The sequence below is a fragment of the Exophiala oligosperma genome (assembly GCF_000835515.1).
Source record: "Exophiala oligosperma strain CBS 72588 unplaced genomic scaffold supercont1.8, whole genome shotgun sequence".
Classification (NCBI taxonomy): Eukaryota; Fungi; Ascomycota; class Eurotiomycetes; order Chaetothyriales; family Herpotrichiellaceae; genus Exophiala; species Exophiala oligosperma.
This window is the reverse complement of record NW_015622825.1, coordinates 1,260,846-1,281,758: the sequence shown is the minus strand read 5'-3', so window position 1 is coordinate 1,281,758 and position 20,913 is coordinate 1,260,846. Positions and strand designations below refer to the sequence as shown.

At 52.1% G+C, this 20,913-nt stretch overlaps 4 protein-coding genes across 4 annotated transcripts; 1 reads left to right on the top strand and 3 right to left on the bottom strand.

Moving 5' to 3' along the window:
• Positions 1-10,146: 10,146 nt before the first annotated feature.
• PV06_08400 (uncharacterized protein) lies at positions 10,147-11,912 on the bottom strand (the record flags this gene model as incomplete). Its single annotated transcript, XM_016409724.1, has 4 exons — positions 10,147-10,364; positions 10,475-11,608; positions 11,666-11,769; positions 11,836-11,912. 4 exons carry the CDS (start codon positions 11,910-11,912, stop codon positions 10,147-10,149), a joined length of 1,533 nt encoding a protein of 510 aa, XP_016260032.1.
• A 1,924-nt stretch (positions 11,913-13,836) lies between these two features.
• PV06_08399 (uncharacterized protein) lies at positions 13,837-15,078 on the bottom strand. The gene is made up of 3 exons (XM_016409723.1): positions 14,959-15,078; positions 14,407-14,901; positions 13,837-14,347 (listed from the first exon to the last, which is right to left on the bottom strand). The coding sequence occupies exons 1-3, from the start codon at positions 15,059-15,061 to the stop codon at positions 13,893-13,895; spliced, it is 1,053 nt and encodes a 350-aa protein (XP_016260031.1). The 5' UTR covers positions 15,062-15,078; the 3' UTR covers positions 13,837-13,892.
• Positions 15,079-15,221: 143 nt separating this feature from the next.
• Positions 15,222-17,303, top strand: PV06_08398 (uncharacterized protein). The gene is made up of 2 exons (XM_016409722.1): positions 15,222-15,763; positions 15,821-17,303. Exons 1-2 carry the CDS (start codon positions 15,281-15,283, stop codon positions 16,898-16,900), a joined length of 1,563 nt encoding a protein of 520 aa, XP_016260030.1. The 5' UTR covers positions 15,222-15,280; the 3' UTR covers positions 16,901-17,303.
• Positions 17,304-17,772: 469 nt separating this feature from the next.
• PV06_08397 (uncharacterized protein) lies at positions 17,773-19,047 on the bottom strand (the record flags this gene model as incomplete). The annotated part of the gene is made up of 1 exon (XM_016409721.1): positions 17,773-19,047. The coding sequence occupies one exon, from the start codon at positions 19,045-19,047 to the stop codon at positions 17,773-17,775; it is 1,275 nt and encodes a 424-aa protein (XP_016260029.1).
• Between the last annotated feature and the right edge of the window lie 1,866 nt (positions 19,048-20,913).

The following is a 20,913-nucleotide window of genomic DNA, read 5'->3' as shown; positions in this document are numbered from 1 at the left end:
TGAATTTGTTAGGCTCATCATTGAATTGACTTTCTCAAGCCATGGAGAGCCTCGGGCACCAGTGGAACCCGACAAGTCGCGGACGGTGATTGAAGAATAGCCGGCCAAGGAAAACGGAGGCCGTACGCAAACCATGCCTTGAGACGAGCGCCTGATGAGATTCACCATGGACTTCCATCATCCTGATCTCGATCGCAAAGCAGGTAAAAGCAGCTTCCGTTCATCAAAGGCCGCTTTACGCCCACCACTATCGCCTCAACTTCGACCTGGCGTAGACATGATATACGAATTGACGGGAGTGATGGACAGAAATGTGACGAGTGCATTGAGTCATCTATGATCTACTGTATGAAGTATGCAATGAAAAACGAAAAACGAAAAGCAGGCGAATGCTACATATGAGGCAGTGGGGCAATAAAGAATGCCAAGACTCTTCGAGCCCGTGATTTGGCTGACACGTGACTGAACCACCAACCCGACGTTCGCGTTTTGGAAAGGGGCAACCACCAATGAATGGTTGCTCAGTCTCGCTTATTCTTCGTCAACGACAAGAGTTTTGGCTGTTTCTTGCACGTCTCATGAATCATGCAAAGGGCCACACCCCAGAAACGAGGCCAGCACGACTAAACATTCGACTTTGATTCAAGAAGCAGCAGCACCTCGTAGCTGTGAGCACGGAGAAGCTTTGGGAACTGGCGATAGTGCTATTCTCATCGCGAGTCGACCAAAACTTGGTCTTCCGGGTTGTAGAGACAGAACCTGTCGCTTCTTGGGCGTTCATCGCGTCTGCATATCTCCCCGATACTCTCTGCACCCGTCTAACATGCCAGGTTCTGCTTCGTCTGGCAGCTCTTGGGACACGTCTTTACACTCCAGTCGAGATTTGTCAAGCAGTAGATGTTGAACCCCCTGTGCACATCCGTCTCCTAACGACTCCTAAGTTCACATTATGGGGCCTCCTTAGAGAAGAAGGTGGCGGGGCAAGGTTGATTTTGCGAAGTGGGATCTGTGCGACGTGGATGCATCAATCATGGAGTGGAGAAGGTGCGGCACCTTCTCTGTTCAGAAACCAAATATCTATCAAACGACAAGTCCATGATGTTCGCCGCCAACAGACATAGTTGACAAGGGCGGATCGTAACTAATCACAACATGGGTATACGAGAATTGATGGGCGTTCCGGGCCAGGATCAGGAGACTTGGCTGCGTATTCAAGTCCCTGTGGTACTCCTGTGCTGCATCGTCGGCTTTCCTGTATTCTGGGTACTACTCGACTATGTACGTATACTCCGCCTGCGCCAGCGAATGCCTCCAGGGCCGTTTCCTCTGCCACTGGTCGGAAACTTCTTCGCCATCCCTAAGATAAAACCCTGGATTCACTTTGAGCAATGGGCGGAATATTACGGCAACCCGATGACAACCATCTGGAATGGCCATCGTCCTATTATCGTGTGCAACGACATCTGGTCGATATCGGATCTGCTCGATAAGCGGGCAGCCATCTATTCTTCACGCGCACGTATGGTGGTTATGGGTGACTGCCTCAATCAATCCGATTCTAATCAAGTGAACTTGGTCTATGGCGATCGCTGGCGACTTCATCGGAGGATAATGGTAAGGCCCCTTCACAGTACGGACAATAGCAAAGAGACTGACAACTTCGAATAGCATACGGCAGTCGGATCACAAGCTGTTCGCAACTATCGTTCGTTCCAGAGCGACGAGTCGAAAGTGCTTGCACGCGACCTCTACGAAAAGCCCTACGATATGGTCATGGCCATTGAGCGATACTCGTGTTCGACTGTTTCAGTGATCGGTTGGGGCCGGCGTATCGATCGCGTCAACGACTACGTTGCTCAAGCCGCTCTTGGATTCATGGAGGGTGTCGACTACATCATCCCAGGCCTTTTCATCATGGAAGCTATCCCGGCACTATTTACTTTACCCCGATGGGTCTATCCTCTACCTTCCAAGATCTTGGAGAGTGCAAAAAAATTTCAACGATACTTTTACGCGTTGTCGAAGGAGGCCACAGAATCAAAGGCAGACAATTTTGCCAAGCGACTCCTACGAGACCAAGAACAGATGGGCCTTCGCGATGAAGAAGTCGCAGCCATGACAGCCAATTTGATTGGCGGTGGGGTCGACACCACAAGCAGTTCAACACTTAGCTTCGTCCTCGCCATGTGCGTCTTCCGCGACGTGCAGCAGCGCGCCCAGGAGGAGATTGACAGTGTCGTCGGGCAAGAAAGGAGCCCTGACTGGTCAGACGAGACTTCTCTTCCATACGTGAAGGCACTCGTGAGTGAGGTTTTACGCTGGCGTACAGTTACCATCTTAGGTGGTATTCCTCACGCTCCGATCCAGGTAGGTTGAACCCCTCCTTTAGGTCCCAGCTCCTCAATAGCTGACTGGTACCGTACAGGATGACGAGTACAAGGGCTATTTCATTCCCAAGGACACCTCCATTACCGGAAATGTCTGGGCTATACACCGCAATCCCCGCGAGTTCCCTGAACCTGACGCCTTTCGACCGGAGAGATTCCTAAATGGGCTTGAGCGACCGTACCCAAACAAGCAAGGACATAATGCCTTCGGATGGGGACGACGCCAGTGTAGCGGTCAACCTCTTGCCGAACAAGGCCTCTTCATCACCATTGCACGTCTCCTTTGGGCCTTTGATATCAAACCTGGCCTAGACGAGGAGGTACGTTGGCTATTCCCCGACTGATATCTTTACTAATCGTACCATAGGGCAATGAAGTCAAATTGGATATCTTTGCATACACCAAGAGTGAGAATATGCGCCCTGAACCATTCAAAGCGCGCTTCATTCCGCGCTCCGAGGAAATCAAACGTGTTCTGCTAGACGACGCTCGTATAGCAAGAGAATCGTTACGTCAATACGATGGAGAAACAAAATTAACGGTGGAGAATACGGCCCAGGCTATATAAGACTGCCAGCGCGCAGAAGTCGAGTCAGTCTCGGTGTAGTGTACTCTGATGAACTTGTTACGGAGAGCCCAAAAATCTCTTCCCGGTTTGGGGGGACATCGATGTCTGGCTACATAGAAGCGAATTTGCCCCAGATTTCAGCCTGCGTCTCGCAGACCGTAGCTGAGACATCAATCGCCGCAATGAAGTCTCGGGCGAACGTTCTCCCACCTACAGGTCTGGGTAAGATGAGTCCCTCTTCTCTTCTTCAGACGGTAGATTACCTATAGAGCTTAGCATAAAGAATTGACAAAGGCGAGGACGCGCTCCGAATCATGACACCGATATGCTGAATCAGTTGAAATGGACCATTCCTCAAGGGACACCGGTTTGGTTGCAGGTCCAGGAGGCTTTTCTCTCGGTCCGGCGACCCAGAGTCGCCAATAATGATCAATATACTCTTGTCGCTAAACACTAGCTACAGTACTTGGTGACCATGCCGGCACTGGAAACATCGTGGCGTGACACATCTTTCCCAGTCACGCAAAGTGCAGGTGCTTTTGGGGGTGCGCCGGACTAGCATTCGTCAACGGAGCTACGCTGATTTGGGTGGAGGCAATACATGGAGATCCCGGAAGAGTCAAGAGACATTGCCGATCTTTCATCTATGAGCCTGCGGTCGTGTTGGGCCAGGGGAGGTGGATAATGTAGGTCTCTGGGCTCAGAATGGCAGGCAAGGACTTACCCGAAGCATTTTAAAATAGTCTCGAGAGTGAAATCGTTCAAAGGCTGGGCACACCCTCGATCTCCATATGTCCCTTGACTATCGGTAGGGAGTGTATTCGTACCGTCCTGGAAAGTCGTCCGGTCAAGTTCGTGGATCGGGAAGGCCCGAATGTTCGTGGAGAGCTGGCATTGTAGAGGCAAATCAATGTGAGGTCCAACGCGAGAGTGTGTCAGTGGGTTTCCAGAAAGCGGCATTCTCAGTCACGCTGCTAATTTCTGTCTCTCTAGTACAGATATACCTCTGGCGAATCTCTCTGCGCATGTGAAATGAGTCCCACGGACTCGACAGTCCAGAGACGTGTTCCACAAATCATCCGACAGAGTTCCTCCAGTGGCTAGGCTCTCATCCCACCACCACACCAAAGGTTCAATCTGATCCTACTCGTGTCGGACGGAGTGGCAACCCCCAGATGCAGGTAATTTGATTGTCATACGAGTTCTCAACATGTGATGTATTGTCTCTTTACACAGGCTATATTCCAACATGGAAAACCTCGTCCTCGTACTCGGTGAGTCTCGTGATTGTGAAGATTCTTTCTCATTGCAAGATTGTGACTTTTCTCATCGCGACATACGGAGTATAATCTCAGGGAGACGAACACCGAGCGTTATGAGTTACCTCACGGAGGAATTAAGCACCTCTGAAATAGGTCTAGAGAGAGAGCAAGTACGGAGTAATGAGGTATACTGAGCTACCTAGGTACATGGGCCAAGGACCAATATGACAGCCCGAGAGATGAGAGCAGCGATACCTTTGGTACCTAGGTAGGTAGTTGACCTACTGAAAGTAAGTCCACCTCTTGAGACTTGTTGTCAAGTTGATGTGACCGCTACCTCTTGAATAAGTACTTCTCACCGGTGACTCAGCAGTAGTCTCAGTAGTCCAGAGTTACTCGTCCCAGCAGTATTGGCAGTACGGAGTCTTAGTAGTCACCTACAGTAGGTGATCACTTTCTGTGGCACTTGTTACGCGACTCTTTCGCAAAGAAACGTAATTTAGGGTGACTATTCAGTAGTACCAGCTGTCACCCTCTATGCTTTCGCCTACGGCCGGTTGATTCTCATGCGTAGCTAGTCTCCTTCTGCGACCACCAGTTCTACTTTTTCTAATTAGTTCTCCTTTTTGTGATGAGTAACAATCTGGGGTGACTTGACTGTCACTCTCGGCATCTGATTGGTCAATCTTGGTACTCATCTACATACTTCATTTTCCGAAAACGCTGACTCGTAGGATCATTGTGCACCAAGTACAAAATAATTAGAATTACTTGGTTGAACTTCCAAAATACCTTCCGGAAGGACTTGCACTACGGAGCAAACACATTCCGAAATGACTTGACTTACGATTAGCTCTTCACCGTCTCGATCTCACTACTCGCTACCTTCTCGCCTCCCTCCCCTTTCTCCGCGACAACTCCGACGGCAAGGGCAACTTCCAGGTCATGTCCGACAGACTCAGCGCCAGCCGAAAAATCGTGCTCGATGAGCCTGTCTTTGCTCCGTGCCTGGCGATCACGGGTGACCCAGACGGACCGAGAAGGTAGAAAGAGGAGGTCAATCTCCTCGAGCGATCGACCCGCCGTTTCCGGGAAGAAGAGGTAGGCCACGACGGAACAGAAAAAGTTGATGACGGCGAAGCCAATGTACACCCTCCAGGAGCCTTTGTTCAACGCCTGAGGAGCGTACAGAGATAGCCAGAAATTGACGAACCAGTTCGTCGACGTTGACAACGCCGTGCCACGGGCTCTTGCGTCGACCGAGAACACTTCATTCGGATAGGTCCACGGGACCGAAGAGTAGAGGCCGCCGAACGCGACGTTGTAGAGAAACATGAACGCGATGGCGGCATTGCCTGCGCTGGCATTCTGAAAGTTGAATTGGACCGCCTGGGTCGTCTTGTCAAAATGAGGGGACCCATACTCTTTGAGGATCGTCCCCACGAGGATGAAGCAGATGCCCATCAGGAAAGGCCCCAGAATCAAAGGCAGGCGCCGGCCATACCAATCGGTCAGCACCGTCAGGGATGCGCTCGATGCGAAGTTTAGGGCGCTGTTGATCCCGTTGGCGAGCAAAGTGGCCGAAGTCGCGGTCCTTCCGGTTTGAGCAAAGACCTTGCTGGCATAGTAAAGACACACATTGACCCCGGTGGCTTGTTGGAGAAATTGGACTCCCATGCCAATCGCCGTCCGGCGCCGGTATCGCTTGGAAAAAAGTATGGCCCCGTACGACGGAGTCGGCGTCTGTTTCTCGAATTCGACAATAACACGAATTTCTTGAAGCTCGGCTTGGACGAGCGGGTCTTCCCTGACGCCCTTGGAGCGCAGCTTTGCCAGAACCTCCAGCGCCTCGTCTTGGCGATCGTGGCGGACGAGGTATCTGGGAGTTTCCGGTCGAAATATGACCATGACCCCGACGATAAAGGCGGGAACCAGTTGCAGACCCAAAGGCACCCTCCACGATGCATTGCCAGATATTCCAGCGGTACCGTACTGCACCCAATATGCGACGAGCAGGCCCAAGCCGAGTCCAGTATTCAGGAACGAGGTCAACTGTCCTCTAATCTGCTTGGGGCTGATCTCGGCGGTGAACCTAGACATCGGTGTTAGTCGAAACCACTTGTTCTCCTTTGTAGATGTAGAGAGATGAATGCCATACAGAGAAATGGTCTGGAAAAAAGCTCCTGCTCCAAGACCGTTGATGACGCGACCAACGATGAATTGCGCCTGCGTTGTCGACGACACAACAATTGCCTGGCCGACAAGGTACACGGCAATTGCGCTGAGTATCGTGATGCGTCGACCGAATCGGTCGGGGACGAGAAGACCAAAGATGAGTGAGCCTCCGAATTCTCCAGCTTGAAGACCGGCGGTCAACACTCCTTGTCGAAAAGCAGATGGGTTGTTGAAATAGTCGAGGAATTCTGGGTACGCACGTTAGCCATTCTTCCCTCGTGAACAGACTGGCATCGGCCACGGAGCACATACGTGGCATCGCCAAGATACCTCCCATCGAGGCATTCTCCCAGCCGTAGGTGAATCCGGCCAGGAAGATTGGCAACGCATAGTAGACGTATTGCGAGAAGGAAGCATAGAAGAGCTTCATGGAGCCGGCTTGTCGAGCTGTATCGAGAGGTGGTACGGGAGAAGATGGGTGAAGGCGACGATAAGTCGGAGGATGAATTTTTCCCTCGAACCTTTATAGCACGGCATCCGCCAGCCTTTACTACGTTTATCGTATTGTTCTATTCGGTCCGAGTCACGACGGGTATTCTAGTTGGCGGATAAAGAATTTTCCCCCCGAGCAACATTAACATGCGGAATAAAGCTTCTCCCCCGAGTTATTGATAGGCGGACGGATCCCCTCCGGCGTGAATAAATCAGGCTTGAGCATCGGCTTAGCGTGGGGCTCCAACTGGGGTTCCCATCCTCCAAATGGGTACGTAGAGAAGACGCGGGAGAAGAACGAAGTTGGTGTTTGACGGAATTCGGGAAGAGCCCTTCCAGATCTTCACGAGCAGAGACGACCGCGAGGACCAGTTTGGAGCACAGAATCAATAAACGAGATATGCAGAATAGACATCCTTTTCTCCTCTCCTCTTCACATTTGAGATGCTTCACATTTCGGAACACAGAGACTGGGAGTCATATACTCTCGTTCAGGTCTCTACAGCACAATCGAATCATGAAAGCAGTCGCCACGCGTCCTCCTGAACCCATCTTCGACTAGGGGATTCTTTCTCTCCATAAGGTAGAGACCTCACCAAAAGGTTTGGTTAAGCAACAGTCAAGAGTCGCGCTAAAAGGCTTGAATGGATGGACCACTGAACCAATAGGTTCATGGTAATCTCTACCAAGGCCCATAATTGTATTGCGTGTTGTGGGCTCAAAACCGGAAAGTCGGCACGACAGAAAAATATGTACCAGTCCTAGTCGTCTAGCGTCAAACTCTGTAGGCAAAATTCAAGAGGCTTCATGTTACGGGACTCTGGCTTGGTGACAGGCCGCATAGCGCATAGCATAGCAAGCTGTGATTGACGATGGCCGGTGATTCCATACATGGCAGATGAGCCCAGAAGATACGGGAGGTAAGATTGCTGTGGGACACAGCAGATCGCCGACTCAATCACGAGAGATCATATCATACTACGATCGTAACGCTACATGGTTATCAAGTATGGGTTCGCAGAAGAATGGTGGTAGGAGTGACAGAAGTTCGCCGGCTGACAGGCCATGACGGTGAACATACCGCGCGAAAGCGATCAAATACCCAACAAAGCCCCCTTGACAGTATCACCCAGGGAGATCTTCCACAGCCGAGTTTCATTGCAGGCGTAGATTACTCCTCCTCGTCCGAAGCAAAAATTGGCGACCCCTCCCGGAATGGCCATGGTTCCAATCTGTACGCCGGCCTTGTTCCACACCTCGATGCCGTCGCCGCAACCGGCATACACGTTGCCCTCCAGGTCACATTTGATCCCGTCAGGGAACCGGCCGGGGGCGTACGCGAACAGTCTCTTGTTCGCGAGGAACGGCTCCTCGGGCAGAGAACCGTCGGCGACGGCGTGCACGACATCGAAGGCGTAGATGTGCGAGGGCCCGCTCAGGTCGACGGGCACGTCGGGCGAGCCGTGGATGGCGCCCGTGTCGGTCACGTACAGGGTCCGCAGATCCGGAGAGAAGCACAGGCCGTTGGGCCGGACAAAGCCATCCGCGACCGCGCGGACTGCCTTGGTGTGAGGCTCGTAGCGATAGACCTGGTTGGGTAGCTGCGGCGCGCCGCGGATGCCTTGGGCGTGCCCGTAGCTGGGGTCGGTGAACCAGATCGACCCGTCGGTCGGCGAGACGACGACGTCGTTCACCGAGTTGAAGGGAATGCCGTGGAACGTGTTCACCAACACCCGCGGTGCCTCGTGTGCGTGCGGTGAGGTGGTGAGCGAGATGATCCCGCTGAGGTCCGAGGGGTCCTTGGACCCCTGCGCACAGAGGAGGATGGAATCGGGACCGAAATTGACGCCGCCGTTGAGCATGGCGCGTTCGCTCCCCGGGAAAGAGATTTCTTCGACCTCGGCCTTTCCGACAGAATTGTCACGAATGCACAAGAGCTTGACGTGCTTGTCGTTGGTGTCGGGGCACTCGTGACCGGCATCGTTGTTCAGCTGGTTGGAGGTGACGAAGATGCCATGTTCTCGCTGGTCAAAGACGCATGCTTCGTGGAAAAGCGGAAGTTCAGACTCGCACAGCAGTTGGAATGATGCGTCTTTTCCCACAATGTTGGAAAATAAAGGGTGATGTTGAATAAAGGAGGGTTCTGTCTGTGGACTCATCCTTCGTACTGAAGATTATATGTTCTTCGGAGAGCTCGTAGTACATTCCCAGGGTCCGTGTACTCGCCAGGCAGGTAGATTCTTTCCATTACGAGCAAGGATAATGCGGGTAAAAGAAAGGCCTCAAGATGATTCAATAGCCGACATGTCGATACGTGGTCGGTTATTGAACCTCATCCTGCGGGGCCCCAGATGAACCTTGCTTTAATGCTACGTACATTGAGAGCATTGCTGCACCGACATCGGGCAAGTTCTACCTATGCGTTCAGTCCGTGATAAGCATGAACAAGGTACTCTACGGAAGACAATGACGAGAGGAAAGAACTCCCGAGTTGGTCAGTTCGGAGTTCGCGTACTTTGACCCGTATGCACAGTGCCACAGTCGACCATCAAGCTTCAACGGAACACTCCCCAAAATGAGACAAGGACACTCTGCTTCGATTCTATTGTTCGGACACATGAGCTCAGAAAAGGATGGGAGAAGAGAATGAATGACCGTCCAGCATCGCGTTCGTCGCCTCGACGCTCCCACCGTCTCCACCATCTCTGCGACTTGCAGCTTCGGATATCGACTGATATATGCAAGGTTCTGGTAATCTTCTTCCTGGTCAGGAGTGCTTCACGTCGGCTATTGACGACAAAGTGGCTACCATCCCCTTTAAGTTTGACGATGGGTTCGCCTTACGCGATGAGCAGGGCAGCAGAGGACTTGAACAGCCGAGAACAAAAACAAAATGGGGATGTGTCAGATTGTTTTGTCCATTGAGACGAAGTAATATCCATTCCTTGGAGGGACTGTACCTTCTGTTTGTTTCTCCGATAGTAGAATAGGGCAGAGAGGGAATAGGTTGCTCGGCTCAAATGCCCAGGAAGATATCCATGACTTTTAGCGTGGTAAGAATTCATTATCGGCAAAAGGCACCAATACCAGTGCAAGTGCTACAAGGTAGATGCCCATCAAGAGATTTTACCTGAAACTCGTGGCCGATATCTCGTTGTCAACTCAACATCGGTTGGTCAAGCGTGTCCCTATCACGGCCATTTTTGAGTCAAAGAGAGTCCGAAAACTTTACAAGCAGACTCCATGGATCCGGGGGTCTTCCTTACGCGACTTCCTCCATCTCTTGGAATTTGGGATCAGTCTTGCCTATCGCTATTTCCATCTGGCTGTCTTCAAAAGACCGATCCAAATCAACTGATATGGGTCTCGACATACGCCGCGCAGTGACGCTGCCTTCCCTGGCAAATAAACGGTCAACGTCTTCCAACTCGAAGCCTTTGGTTTCGGGGAAGAAGAAATAGATGATGGGAACCCAACAGGCTATTATGAATGTTAGTATGCTAAATCCGGTCCAGGGGCTGGGGAGAAATGGAAAACAACAGGCCCTCAGAAGAGACTGGTTTCCCACTTGAGAAGGGGTAATAACCAACCGTTTAGAATGGCGAAGATGATATAAGTGCGATATCCAATATTGCTAATGGCGATAGGGGTGATCTGGACGATCATATAGTTGAAAATCCAGTTACAGGCTGTAGAGACGGAGGAGCCACGTTGGCGGAGACGAAGAGGCAGAATCTCAGTAGGGTAGACCCATACGGTAGCCTGGAACCCTACAGTGAATGCTCCCTGGAAGACAAAGAGCATCGCAGCAGCTGCGCGACCAGCCGCTTTGGCGGACGGCGTGTTGAACTGAACTTGATAAATCAAGCCTGACTGGACCCCCATCACCACGGCCATGAGTGAGATCATGGAGAGAAGAAGTGGGCGACGGCCGACGCGATCAATGAGGGGCCAAGGGATGAACGAAGCCAGGAAGAACCAGGTCTGCAGGAAGCCCGACATCAGAGCCGACATATGCTGGCTGAAGCCCAGACTCTTTTCGAACAGCGTGCCCGAGTAATAGATGACCGCGTTGATGCCTCCCAATTGCTGGAAAGCTTGAATCCCGCAGGCGATCAAGAATCTCCGGCGACTTTGGATACTGTCATTTTTGATCAGGTCGATCCATTTGCCGGTACCGATGCTCTTTTCGACCTCCACCGTCTGCAGAATGTCTGCATGCAAGAGGCGAATGTTGGCGTCAGACATCCGGTGGCGGTGAAGCCTTTGCAGCACCATGAGCGACTCGTCGCCACGATCATGGCTGGCCAGCCACCGCGGAGTCTCGGGGACCATGGCCACGATGAGGAGCATAGGGAGCAGAAATATACACTGGAGTATACAGGGGATTCTCCATGCGTAGCTCGAAGTGTGTGTTGAGAAGGCATAATCGATCCAGTAGGCCAGAAAAATGCCGAAATTGAGCGTAGATAGCTGCATGCAGACGTAAAGTCCGCGGCTGGCCTTGGGAGAATATTCTGATTGGAAGACTGGGACCGTGCTGTTGATAAAGCCCATCCCCACGCCAGATACCACACGGGCAATGATCAGATGCACTCGGGAGAAAGCCGTGGCTTGAAGGATGGCTCCCACGATCATTATGATGGACCCGATGGCAATACTCCTTCTGCGTCCGAGGGCTTCCCCAAAGAAGGAAGTAAGTACTGAACCGAGGAAACATCCCACTGGCGGGTGACTGTCAGCACAACAGCATCTCTACGTCTTTCGATTGCTTGATCTACCTTCATATATAGCAACAATGAGGCCGATGATGGTGGGGCTTGGGGTATGAAAGGTATCGTTGAATGCAGCACCGTTGACGAATCCGCCGAACAGGCCATTATCACTGATGAATCGTCTGATCAGCAAGGTATGTAGCTGTAGCGTACCATTGCGAAGGAAGGGCACTTACTATCCGATGAGAAGGAAACCGAGGCATGTCAGCGTAAGAACGCTGGATGAGAGTTGGCGTCCTTCCAGGAGAACCATGATCGGTGAAGAGCGTCTGGGAGCACGAGATGGTTCCCGACGTAAGATAATGGCAGAGATTGAGCCAGTATATGTATCTGGTTCTACAGAAGACCCGATGTGCATCAGCATCAAAAGCCGACAGCCATCGGCAATCGTCAGGCCAATCACGGCGCATCACCATTTTCAAGTGTAAACATAGGAGGCTATTAGTCACTTATCATAGTGACTTTTGTACTTGTACAAAACATCAAAGAACAAAAACAAAGGACTAACCCTTGTAGAGTCGGGGCCGAGAAATCCGCCTGACAACGTCGCAACTTCGGAATGAGCACTTGAGGTAGAAAAATTAACAACGCCCTGAGGAGCCTACAGCCCCCGACAACCATTGAAGGTACCACGGTTTTCTCTGGCCAGGGCCCAAGATGTGATCGAGTTCTGCACGCTTCCGCTCCCTCGGGACACCAAGTGAGCTGATGCCGACGAAGGGCGCGATAAATCCGTGGCAAAGCGGCATGCTCGCCTGAAGAAGCCCGATCCAGTCTGCTCAGTGGCACCTGGTTGGTTGCCTCGGTTCTGCCTATTGCTGGACGTAGTTGACACTTCTGGCGTTCCGGGGCTTCACTCGTGGCAAAACCCTTTCGTTGGTTTACCGTCGCGTTTAGCAATGGTCTGCATATTTGAACTTCGTTTTGGATGTCTGGGTTATGATGGGTGTTCCAGTGCTGAATCCAGTCGACGAACGATTCATGAGCGCGATATGTTCAGAGTTTTCATGGTCGCAGTATATTTCGCCTTGCTCGATCCGTGGGGTATTCTTAGGTTCCGCAAGTGGTACGCCACAAACTTCTTGCTCTCGTCGTGGCGTTGACAAAGGAGGGGGCGTCTTCGTTTTCAACTTGCTGATATCAACGGAGCTGCATTGTCACTCGAAGAACCCAACCACATGGTGCGACATTGACAGAGTCGGCCGTTCTCCCTGTTGTACCTTGCTCAGCTCTCGATTCTGCGAGATGCAGCTGATGAGTCTACGATAGGACGACTGCTTTTTGTTCTTCGAGATCCTCCTGAAGGTCAGCTTGGTGCGTTCGTTCCTCAGTTATCTGGAGCCTTTTCTCCTTTCGCGGATGAGCCTGAGGCTCAGAGATCTGCTCCCATTGTCGATTGAATGTCGCCGCGTAGACCCTCAGGTGCCTGTTGTGCGTCAGCTATGTACCGCTTATACAACAGAGAAAACCTACTTCCGCATATCATTGTCCATGGTAAGAAATCTGCTACAACAACTGAAGGAGCTAAACTGCCCTCTGATGGGATAGAAGCTTCCATGATCAATTTCACTCGTTGTTTGCAGAAATTCATCTCGTATATTTCCATTCGACAGCAGCTACTTCGTGTAGCCAACCAAGAACCGAAAATGCAGGTGCTTGTATCGTTGTTGACGGAGAAGTACATTACCACGGCAACTACCCTCAAGAATATGTTTGCAGACACATTAATTGACGCGTGCGGTAAGCTGAACGGGAATTGGTCGCACACTGACCTTCATTCTGGCCGGTCAGGCATTTGACGGTTTGAGGTCGTGTTCTAACACCAACCACCCTCCCGCTTCGCGGCCGGCATGTAAGCGTGGTGTGTTCTCTCACATGCGAATGGTGGAGGATCTCGGCACGTTAGTCGCCAATCGCTAGTTGATGTCAATCGCTGGACCCAGAGGACGAGTCAGCCTGGAAAACGCGACAAAGGGAGCAGCAGTTTTGATGACTTTGCTCCAGAGCTAATTGCAGAACTTGGCGGCGCCTTCATCGCAAACATCTACCGTCCTCTCCATCACCATATTGGAGAATACAGTATCATCTCCTCTTTCAATGAGTTGCCATTGTCACAACCTGGACTCCACCACGATCCTTGCTTCTCGTCCACATCTTTCGATGTAAGAGACTCTTGAGCGCCAGGCTCCAGCCTTTGGAATTTCCGAGTAGTCCAGTCGAAGGCCTTGTCCATCTATGATTCCTTCGCATCGGCCCTTCTTCGACGCTTCTTTCGGTCACGTCTGCCTGCAGGGGCCCGCTGCATCTTCTGCTCCCCAATGTCAGAGCAGGGCACAGGACGTTGCTGGCCCTTTTTTGACTGTTTTTCAAACTCTCGAATCGTCCAATCAAACACATTGTCATACTCGAAACCTTTGCTGCGAAAGAGGCGACCGAATAAGCTCCGGAGATACTTGTAATCTGGCTGGCCCTGGTCACTCATTCCACGAATGTAACTCATGTAGGTGGCAAACTCCGAAGGCAGGCCATGGCACAGTTCGGCCACATTGATTGTCTTCTTTCGCTCGAAAACAAGCCCGTATTTTTCCTGCTGACTGGGTGCCTTTAGACCTTGCCAGGGAAGCGACCCCAGAAGAAAATACAAGGCCATGTACCCCAGCGATTCAAGGTCGTCACGCCGTGACGGAGCTGCATGTGGCCCAGGATTAGCCGTCGAGTCAACCATGAAATACATTCACGGCACTTACCCACGTTCAAGTGGCCGTTGATGCTGGCATAGCGGCAGGTGCCGACCAAGGAAATCTGGGGGCTGGTCGCAGGCTTGTGACTCAAGACTCGGTGTGAATCCCTCCGATAGGTGGCGAGTCCAAAATCAGTCATGTACACAATGTTGCCCTGCTTACCAGTGCCTAGGAGGAAGTTCTCAGGCTTGATGTCGCGATGGAGGTATCCCGCCACGTGGAGACTTTCAATTCGATGGAGGAGTTGATCCATCAACATCAACGTGGTCTTGAGTGAGAACTTGTCATCACAATAGCGCAAGAGGTCCTCCAGATTAGGACCCAATAGTTCAAACACTAAAGCCTGAAAATCACAGTGGTAGCCATGCCAGAACATTCGAGGGATGCCGGGTTGTCCTATCAACTCCTCATATATATCGATCTCTTGGCGTAGGTGTGAGGGTGAAATTGAAGAGTGCTCAAGTTTGATGGCGACCACATCATCTGTAGAAACATCGTGCCCTATATGAATCCGTTATCAGTATGGTTTCATCGTGGGTCTTTGACGACAAGCCCCACCAATGTACACTTTTCCAAACGAGCCTGAGCCTATCCGTTGACAAATTTGGTATCTCCCACCCAGGCGTATTTCGAGGAAATGTCGAATGAACGGGTCGTCCATTGCAGGGTGAGCATCAGAGAAACTACAACATGTTTTCCGTACACTCGACCTCACAACCAAAAGTGACGCCTTACTCGGCTAACCTTCCTCTCCAATGGACCCCGGCTTTGACCCTCGATGGCTGTTCCTACGCCAGACGACTTCGCAGCCTGATATCGCGCGCCTCGTATCCAATCATGCTTGCAACCACTCCCACCACATGAAACTTCCGGGCGCTGAATGCTCGGACATCGGCCAATTGATGGATGCTTCAAAGCGCCGTCTGGGACACGGTCTGCAGTCGAAACACGACCCCTACCTCCGGCCATCGCGGCCGACTTTTTCCTCACCCTCTTCCTCAACCGTCCCATTTCACGCACCATGTGCGCCGTCCACGACAACCCTCCGTCGAAGAAGCGGCGACGATACTCTAGCGAACCTCGATCGAACGACTCGCCTGAGGACCCGCCGTCGGCGAAAAGAAAGAAACGCACATTAGAAGCGGGAGTCGTTGGCGGCCACCGTACCCCCAGCTTCTGGAACAGACTCTCTAAGGTCCATCTGACTCGAGGAGCATTGAGGGAGTTCGACCGCCGGGCTTCCAGAGCCCGACAACTACTGTCGACGCTGTGTTCCAGCATCGACTCCTCATCGGGCCCAGGGACCAAAAGCGTGAAGCGATTCGCACGACACGGCGGACCTAACCTAACCCATCTTCGAGGGGTGAGTTGTGTTCGTGTGCCTACATTCGAACCCCAGACTAATGGACCGCTCTGGTAGTTTGCCATTCTGACGGACGGGGACGACACCATGAGTGGATCCAGTTCCAGCCGAAAGCGTGCATCGGCATCAAGTGGCAGTGGTGCAAGCCGCAAGAAGACCAAGTCCTCTTACGATCCCAATTTCGGGCAGAACTTGATCGACGCCGGTATCTATCCTCGTGATGAGAATTCGCGACCCAATAATGCCCAAGATATCAGAAACGCTATGACCAAGCCTCGAGCTTCCTTGTCTTCTTCGCGGTTCGGTAGCGAGGACTTTACAATGTTTACAAGACTTTGTAACAGAGCAGGCGACGAAGCGACTGTACGGGCCGAGATCATGTCCACCATTGCTGGTGAATCGAGGAGAAACCATTATTACGCGGCCGACCGTCAATTCAACCACCTGAAGCCGCTCGCCGACGACCTACCCGAACCCCGACCTGACTTGTATGACGGCGCTTATCCTCAACAAATCGATCGGTGTGTACGCCGCGACCTCGGAGAGCAGATTGTCCCAAGTACCAACACCTCTCTACCGGCGGTGCCAAACTTTTTCCTCGAGGGAAAGAGTGAGGGTGGTCGTGCCGACGTCGCGAAGCGACAAGCCTGTCACAATGGGGCGATCGGCGCCAGAGCAATGCACTATCTACAGAATTACAAGTCGGTGGAAGCAGAATACGACGGCAACGCCTACAGTTACTCAGCCACTTACCATCAAGGGACGAGTACATTGAAACTATATGGTCACCATCTGACTGCGCCCAAAGCCCCTGGAGAATCACCCGAGTGTCATATGACACAGCTCAAGGGATTTGACATGACCAGCGACATCGATACTTTCAGAAGAGGGGCAGCCGGATTCCGCCATATCCGGGATCGGGCCAAAACCGATCGAGACGGTTTCATCGATCTCGCAAATCAGATAGCCCGACGCGCACCTGCGGATCCTCCGTCCACCGCGTTCACAAACAGCCGTACGTCCTTGTCGGTGCTCCAAGAAGACGAGTCTGATACTTCTCCCGATGAAGTCGTTGTCGATGAAGTCGTTGCCGAGCAAACGACTGCCAAATGCACGAGACATGCCACTGTGGAGTAATCAAGGCAGGCTGCTATGCCACCCACGGCGGCGCCCTGCTCAACCGGGCGTCACGGTGACGAGCATACGATCTCTCGGCAGCCAACGACAGTTGCAAACCATGTGCAATCTAATACACCTTCACACCGCCCAATTGAAGATGGCAGACCTCGGAGGCAAGCTAGACCGGCCGCGGAAGGTACTAGGTGACACTGATCCCGACAGAGCCGGCCGTCAGAGACGATCAAGTGGTTATGGAGTGTCTTGCAGAATATGTACTCTCAGGTCAACCTCGGCCTGTTGCCACTCGAGTATCTTCTAATGCTTTCTGGTTCACCTGGTGGGCTGTGTAGTCGTTCCTTTTGTCGTCGTGCCCTCGGCAGGGTGGCTGAGCCGTCTGGAGGAAGGGTTCGTCAACATCAACCGCCTCCAGATCCACCGTCCTCGAGCCCACCCCGTCTCTATCCCTCTCCGTGAACCTCACCGTCCTCGCAACGTCATCCACACATCCCACCACGAGCCGCGACAAACGTCAGACGCGGGTCGACATGCGCGCGTGAGCACGTCGAATTTTCACACCAACAGCCGCATATGATCCGAGCCATGACCAGCACCGTTGCCTGTGTACAATAGATGGTGTAAAATAAAGGCCCATGTGACGACGATGGTATATACTCTTCGTGTGGTGTGTGATGAAGCATGAACTTGGCGACACAGCAGAAAATGTAAAGTAACGACTGAGAAAATGTAAAGTAACGACGTGACGTGTCATTGAACATCAGTATGTAATAAGCATCGCTAATCGACCAGCAAGGGAACCAGCAGTAGTAATACACCAGCAGTCAAGCAACGACCTGAGCAGTGGAAAACCAGGGATGGTCGGCAGGCCTTGATCAAAGAGCCTTGGTGTCGTAGCCATAGAGCCAGTCCATGCCCGAGGCCCCATCGTTCCACCAAAGATAAGCAGCCATGAGCCATTCCTTGATGACCTGGTGAAAGACGGTGGGTGATGCTCGACGAGCTGCACCTGATTGAGCCGTCAGATCAATCACGCGCTTGATGCGTTCCATTCGGTGTCCCTGCCATTCCGCCAGCAAAGGTTCGAGACCGCCGTCGCGGCCGGCAGCTATCTTGTCGGCGAGGGTGGCGGCGTCTTCAAAGGCCATACCTGCTCCTTGGCCGGCATGAGGGGGGATACCGTGTGCGGCATCTCCGATGATGACCACCCTTCCACCTCCCGATGTGTACTTGCTCAAAGGAGGTAGCCTGTAGGTTGGCCAAGCGGATATTTGGTTTTGGTCGATTTCCTGGCATGCCTTGACCACCGCCGGCGGCCATTCGGTTCCTTTAGAGTGTCTGTCGGTGAGCAACTTCTTCAACGTCACCTTGTCGTGCATGAACGTAGCCCACTCTTCGCGACTTCGATCGGGGATCTGCATCGTGGCAAAGACAGAAACCGTACCACCATCGTTCGTGCAGGGCATAAAGGCAAACGAGTTACCTCGGCCTAGCAACATACAAGGCATGTGCAGTCCATCCTTCAGTTCGCCGAGTTGCTTCGTGGAGACAGGGCCGCCAACGCCAGTTTGACCGGAATACCTGGGTGTCGCGCCTGGCTCGACGGCATCACGCACTTTGGAATGCATGCCGTCGGCACCGACGACCAACGTGGCCGTCACCAACGTTTCATCGCCAAATTGTAAGTCGACACCGTCCTTTGTTTCTTTCAGATCAACCAGCTTTGCCCCAAATACAATCTTCACGCCGCGCTCCTCGGCCTTGTCAAGCAGGATCCTTCTCACCAAGCCCCGACCTACCCTCACGCTCCGATAGCCTTCCTTGCCTTCTGCGTGGCTTCTCACGGTCCCAATCAGTTTCATACTCCGAGCACTCTGCATGTGTATCTCGTCGTAGTTGAAGCCTCCATCTCGAACACCCTCATACGCTCCGAGTCGGTCAAGCACACGCAAGGCATTGGGCGCAAGAGCGAGGTAGCCTCCATCGCCATTCGGGGTGAAGTAGGAGATCTGCTTGGACGCATCGGCCGAAGGTGCCGGTCGGGTCTCGTAGAGAGTACAGGGGATATTGTGGGCGTGTAGGGACAGTGCGAGGGCAAGCCCGCCCAAGCCGGCACCGATTATGGCGACGTCTGGCGTTGAATTCGACATCTTGATTTATCGGAGTGAGGCTTGAGATGGAACCGTGCAAGAAGTGCAATCGAAGACACGAAGACACGGGAGTCTGTAAAGATGGAAAAGAGTGTCCTGTGGTCGAGATAAGTAGCAATAAGTACCTACCCAGGCATGAGGAAACAACATCGGCTAGAATTCACGAAGACGGAAGGGCCATGCGAAGTCGTGGCATGGGGGGGCATCATTGATTCAATAGTAGCATTGTAAATACGAGGTGGCAGCCACAAGTTTGGCTCTAAATGCTACAAAACGGCACGGGAAGTGGTCACTGCCTCAGCTTCAACAATAAAACGAAGCATTTACAACCGCCAAGAGAGTTAAAAAAGAAAAGTAATGAGCATCGCCCGACCTGCCTAGCTGCGATGAGTTCTAGCATGCTAGATCTTTTAAGGACTAGTTGAATGGATTGGTGCTGTCTAAGCGAAGGCGCAGCAGAGTACGGGGGTACAGTCCACCAATACCTACACATTGTGCTTTTCTTAGGAGAAGGCAGGGCTCTTATCTTGTACTGTCCACATGACCGCCAAATTCGGCTTGAAATCTCCCTGTGCCTTGCGTGCGTTGAAATGTGAACTCCGGATTTGCGGAGATGTTCTCCGTACCCCGTTAGTTAGTTACGGAGCACGTAAACAATACAAGTACTCCGTTGTTACTATAGTTACGGTCAAGTTACTCCACTCGGCATACCTGCCCCCTGCGTTCACAGCCTTGCACACCGAAGAGTGAACACCTAATGGTAGACTTCCTTCATTGTCTCGCAGGTTGACTTCTTCTTTGATCAGTTTCTCAGATGGCAGGCCCTCTTTCTCAATGCCTGACAACACGTGGTTCAACCCTTACAAGCTAACTTCTCTGAAGTGCCTGAGCTCGGGGCCTTCACAGGGAATAGTGTATGAACTTGATGATGGCTCCGTGGTCAAAGTACCGTTTCAGTATCCCGTGGGCGATGGCTGTACCGTCGAGGAACAGCAAGATCATCTATGGCTATCTCTGAATAGCTTCGAATGTTTCCAGCGAGAGTGTCGGATCTATGAATTACTGTCGAAGCATCCTCACCCAAACATTGTAACCGGATTTCAGTCCAGCAGCAAGCCAGACTGCATCGTCCTCGAAAGAGTCAATCCATTAGAGGAATCTCGGAAGAACTCGACGAAGCGCCTTCGTGAAAGCTGGATTCTCGAGCTCATCGGTGTCTTGTCATTCATGGAAGAAGATCTCGGATACCTTCATGGAGATGTAACAATATCCAACGTTGGTGTCGGCCATGACAATAGGCTCAAGATATTCGACTTTGGCTCGGCCATTCCAAAAAACGACGATGATTTTGAATATCAACTTCTCGAAGACCTGTTCAATGTGGCAAACTGTATGTACTTTCTAGCCACCGGGATTGATGTTTTCGGGGAGGCCAAAAGTGCCGCCGACGTCCGTCGTATTCGAGAAGATCTCCAGAAGGGCAAATATCCCTATTCAGACTCGGCGAGAATGTATCAGGAAGTAATCGAGGCTTGCTGGTCTCGGATACGGTTCACCTCGTTCGAGCAGCTGAAGAAGGCCGTCGATGCTTTGGGAGCGCAGACAGCCGGCGACTTGGAGCTATCAGCGAATGAGAGTCCATCGCCTGATTTGTCGTTGTTGGAAGGGTTGACAAGGGAAGAAGGCTGGCTGAAGGAGGAAGAGTATCGCATAGCATGGAGCAACAATGGCTTCGAAATCTCGTTCATATGAATCATCCTGCTTTCCTTCAAACCTGATGCGCTAGCTCATACTTCCGTGGATCTGCAAAAGCGTACCGGAGGCGATTTCCGTAAGTTTTCATGCGCCTTCAGGGCCAAAGTCAGC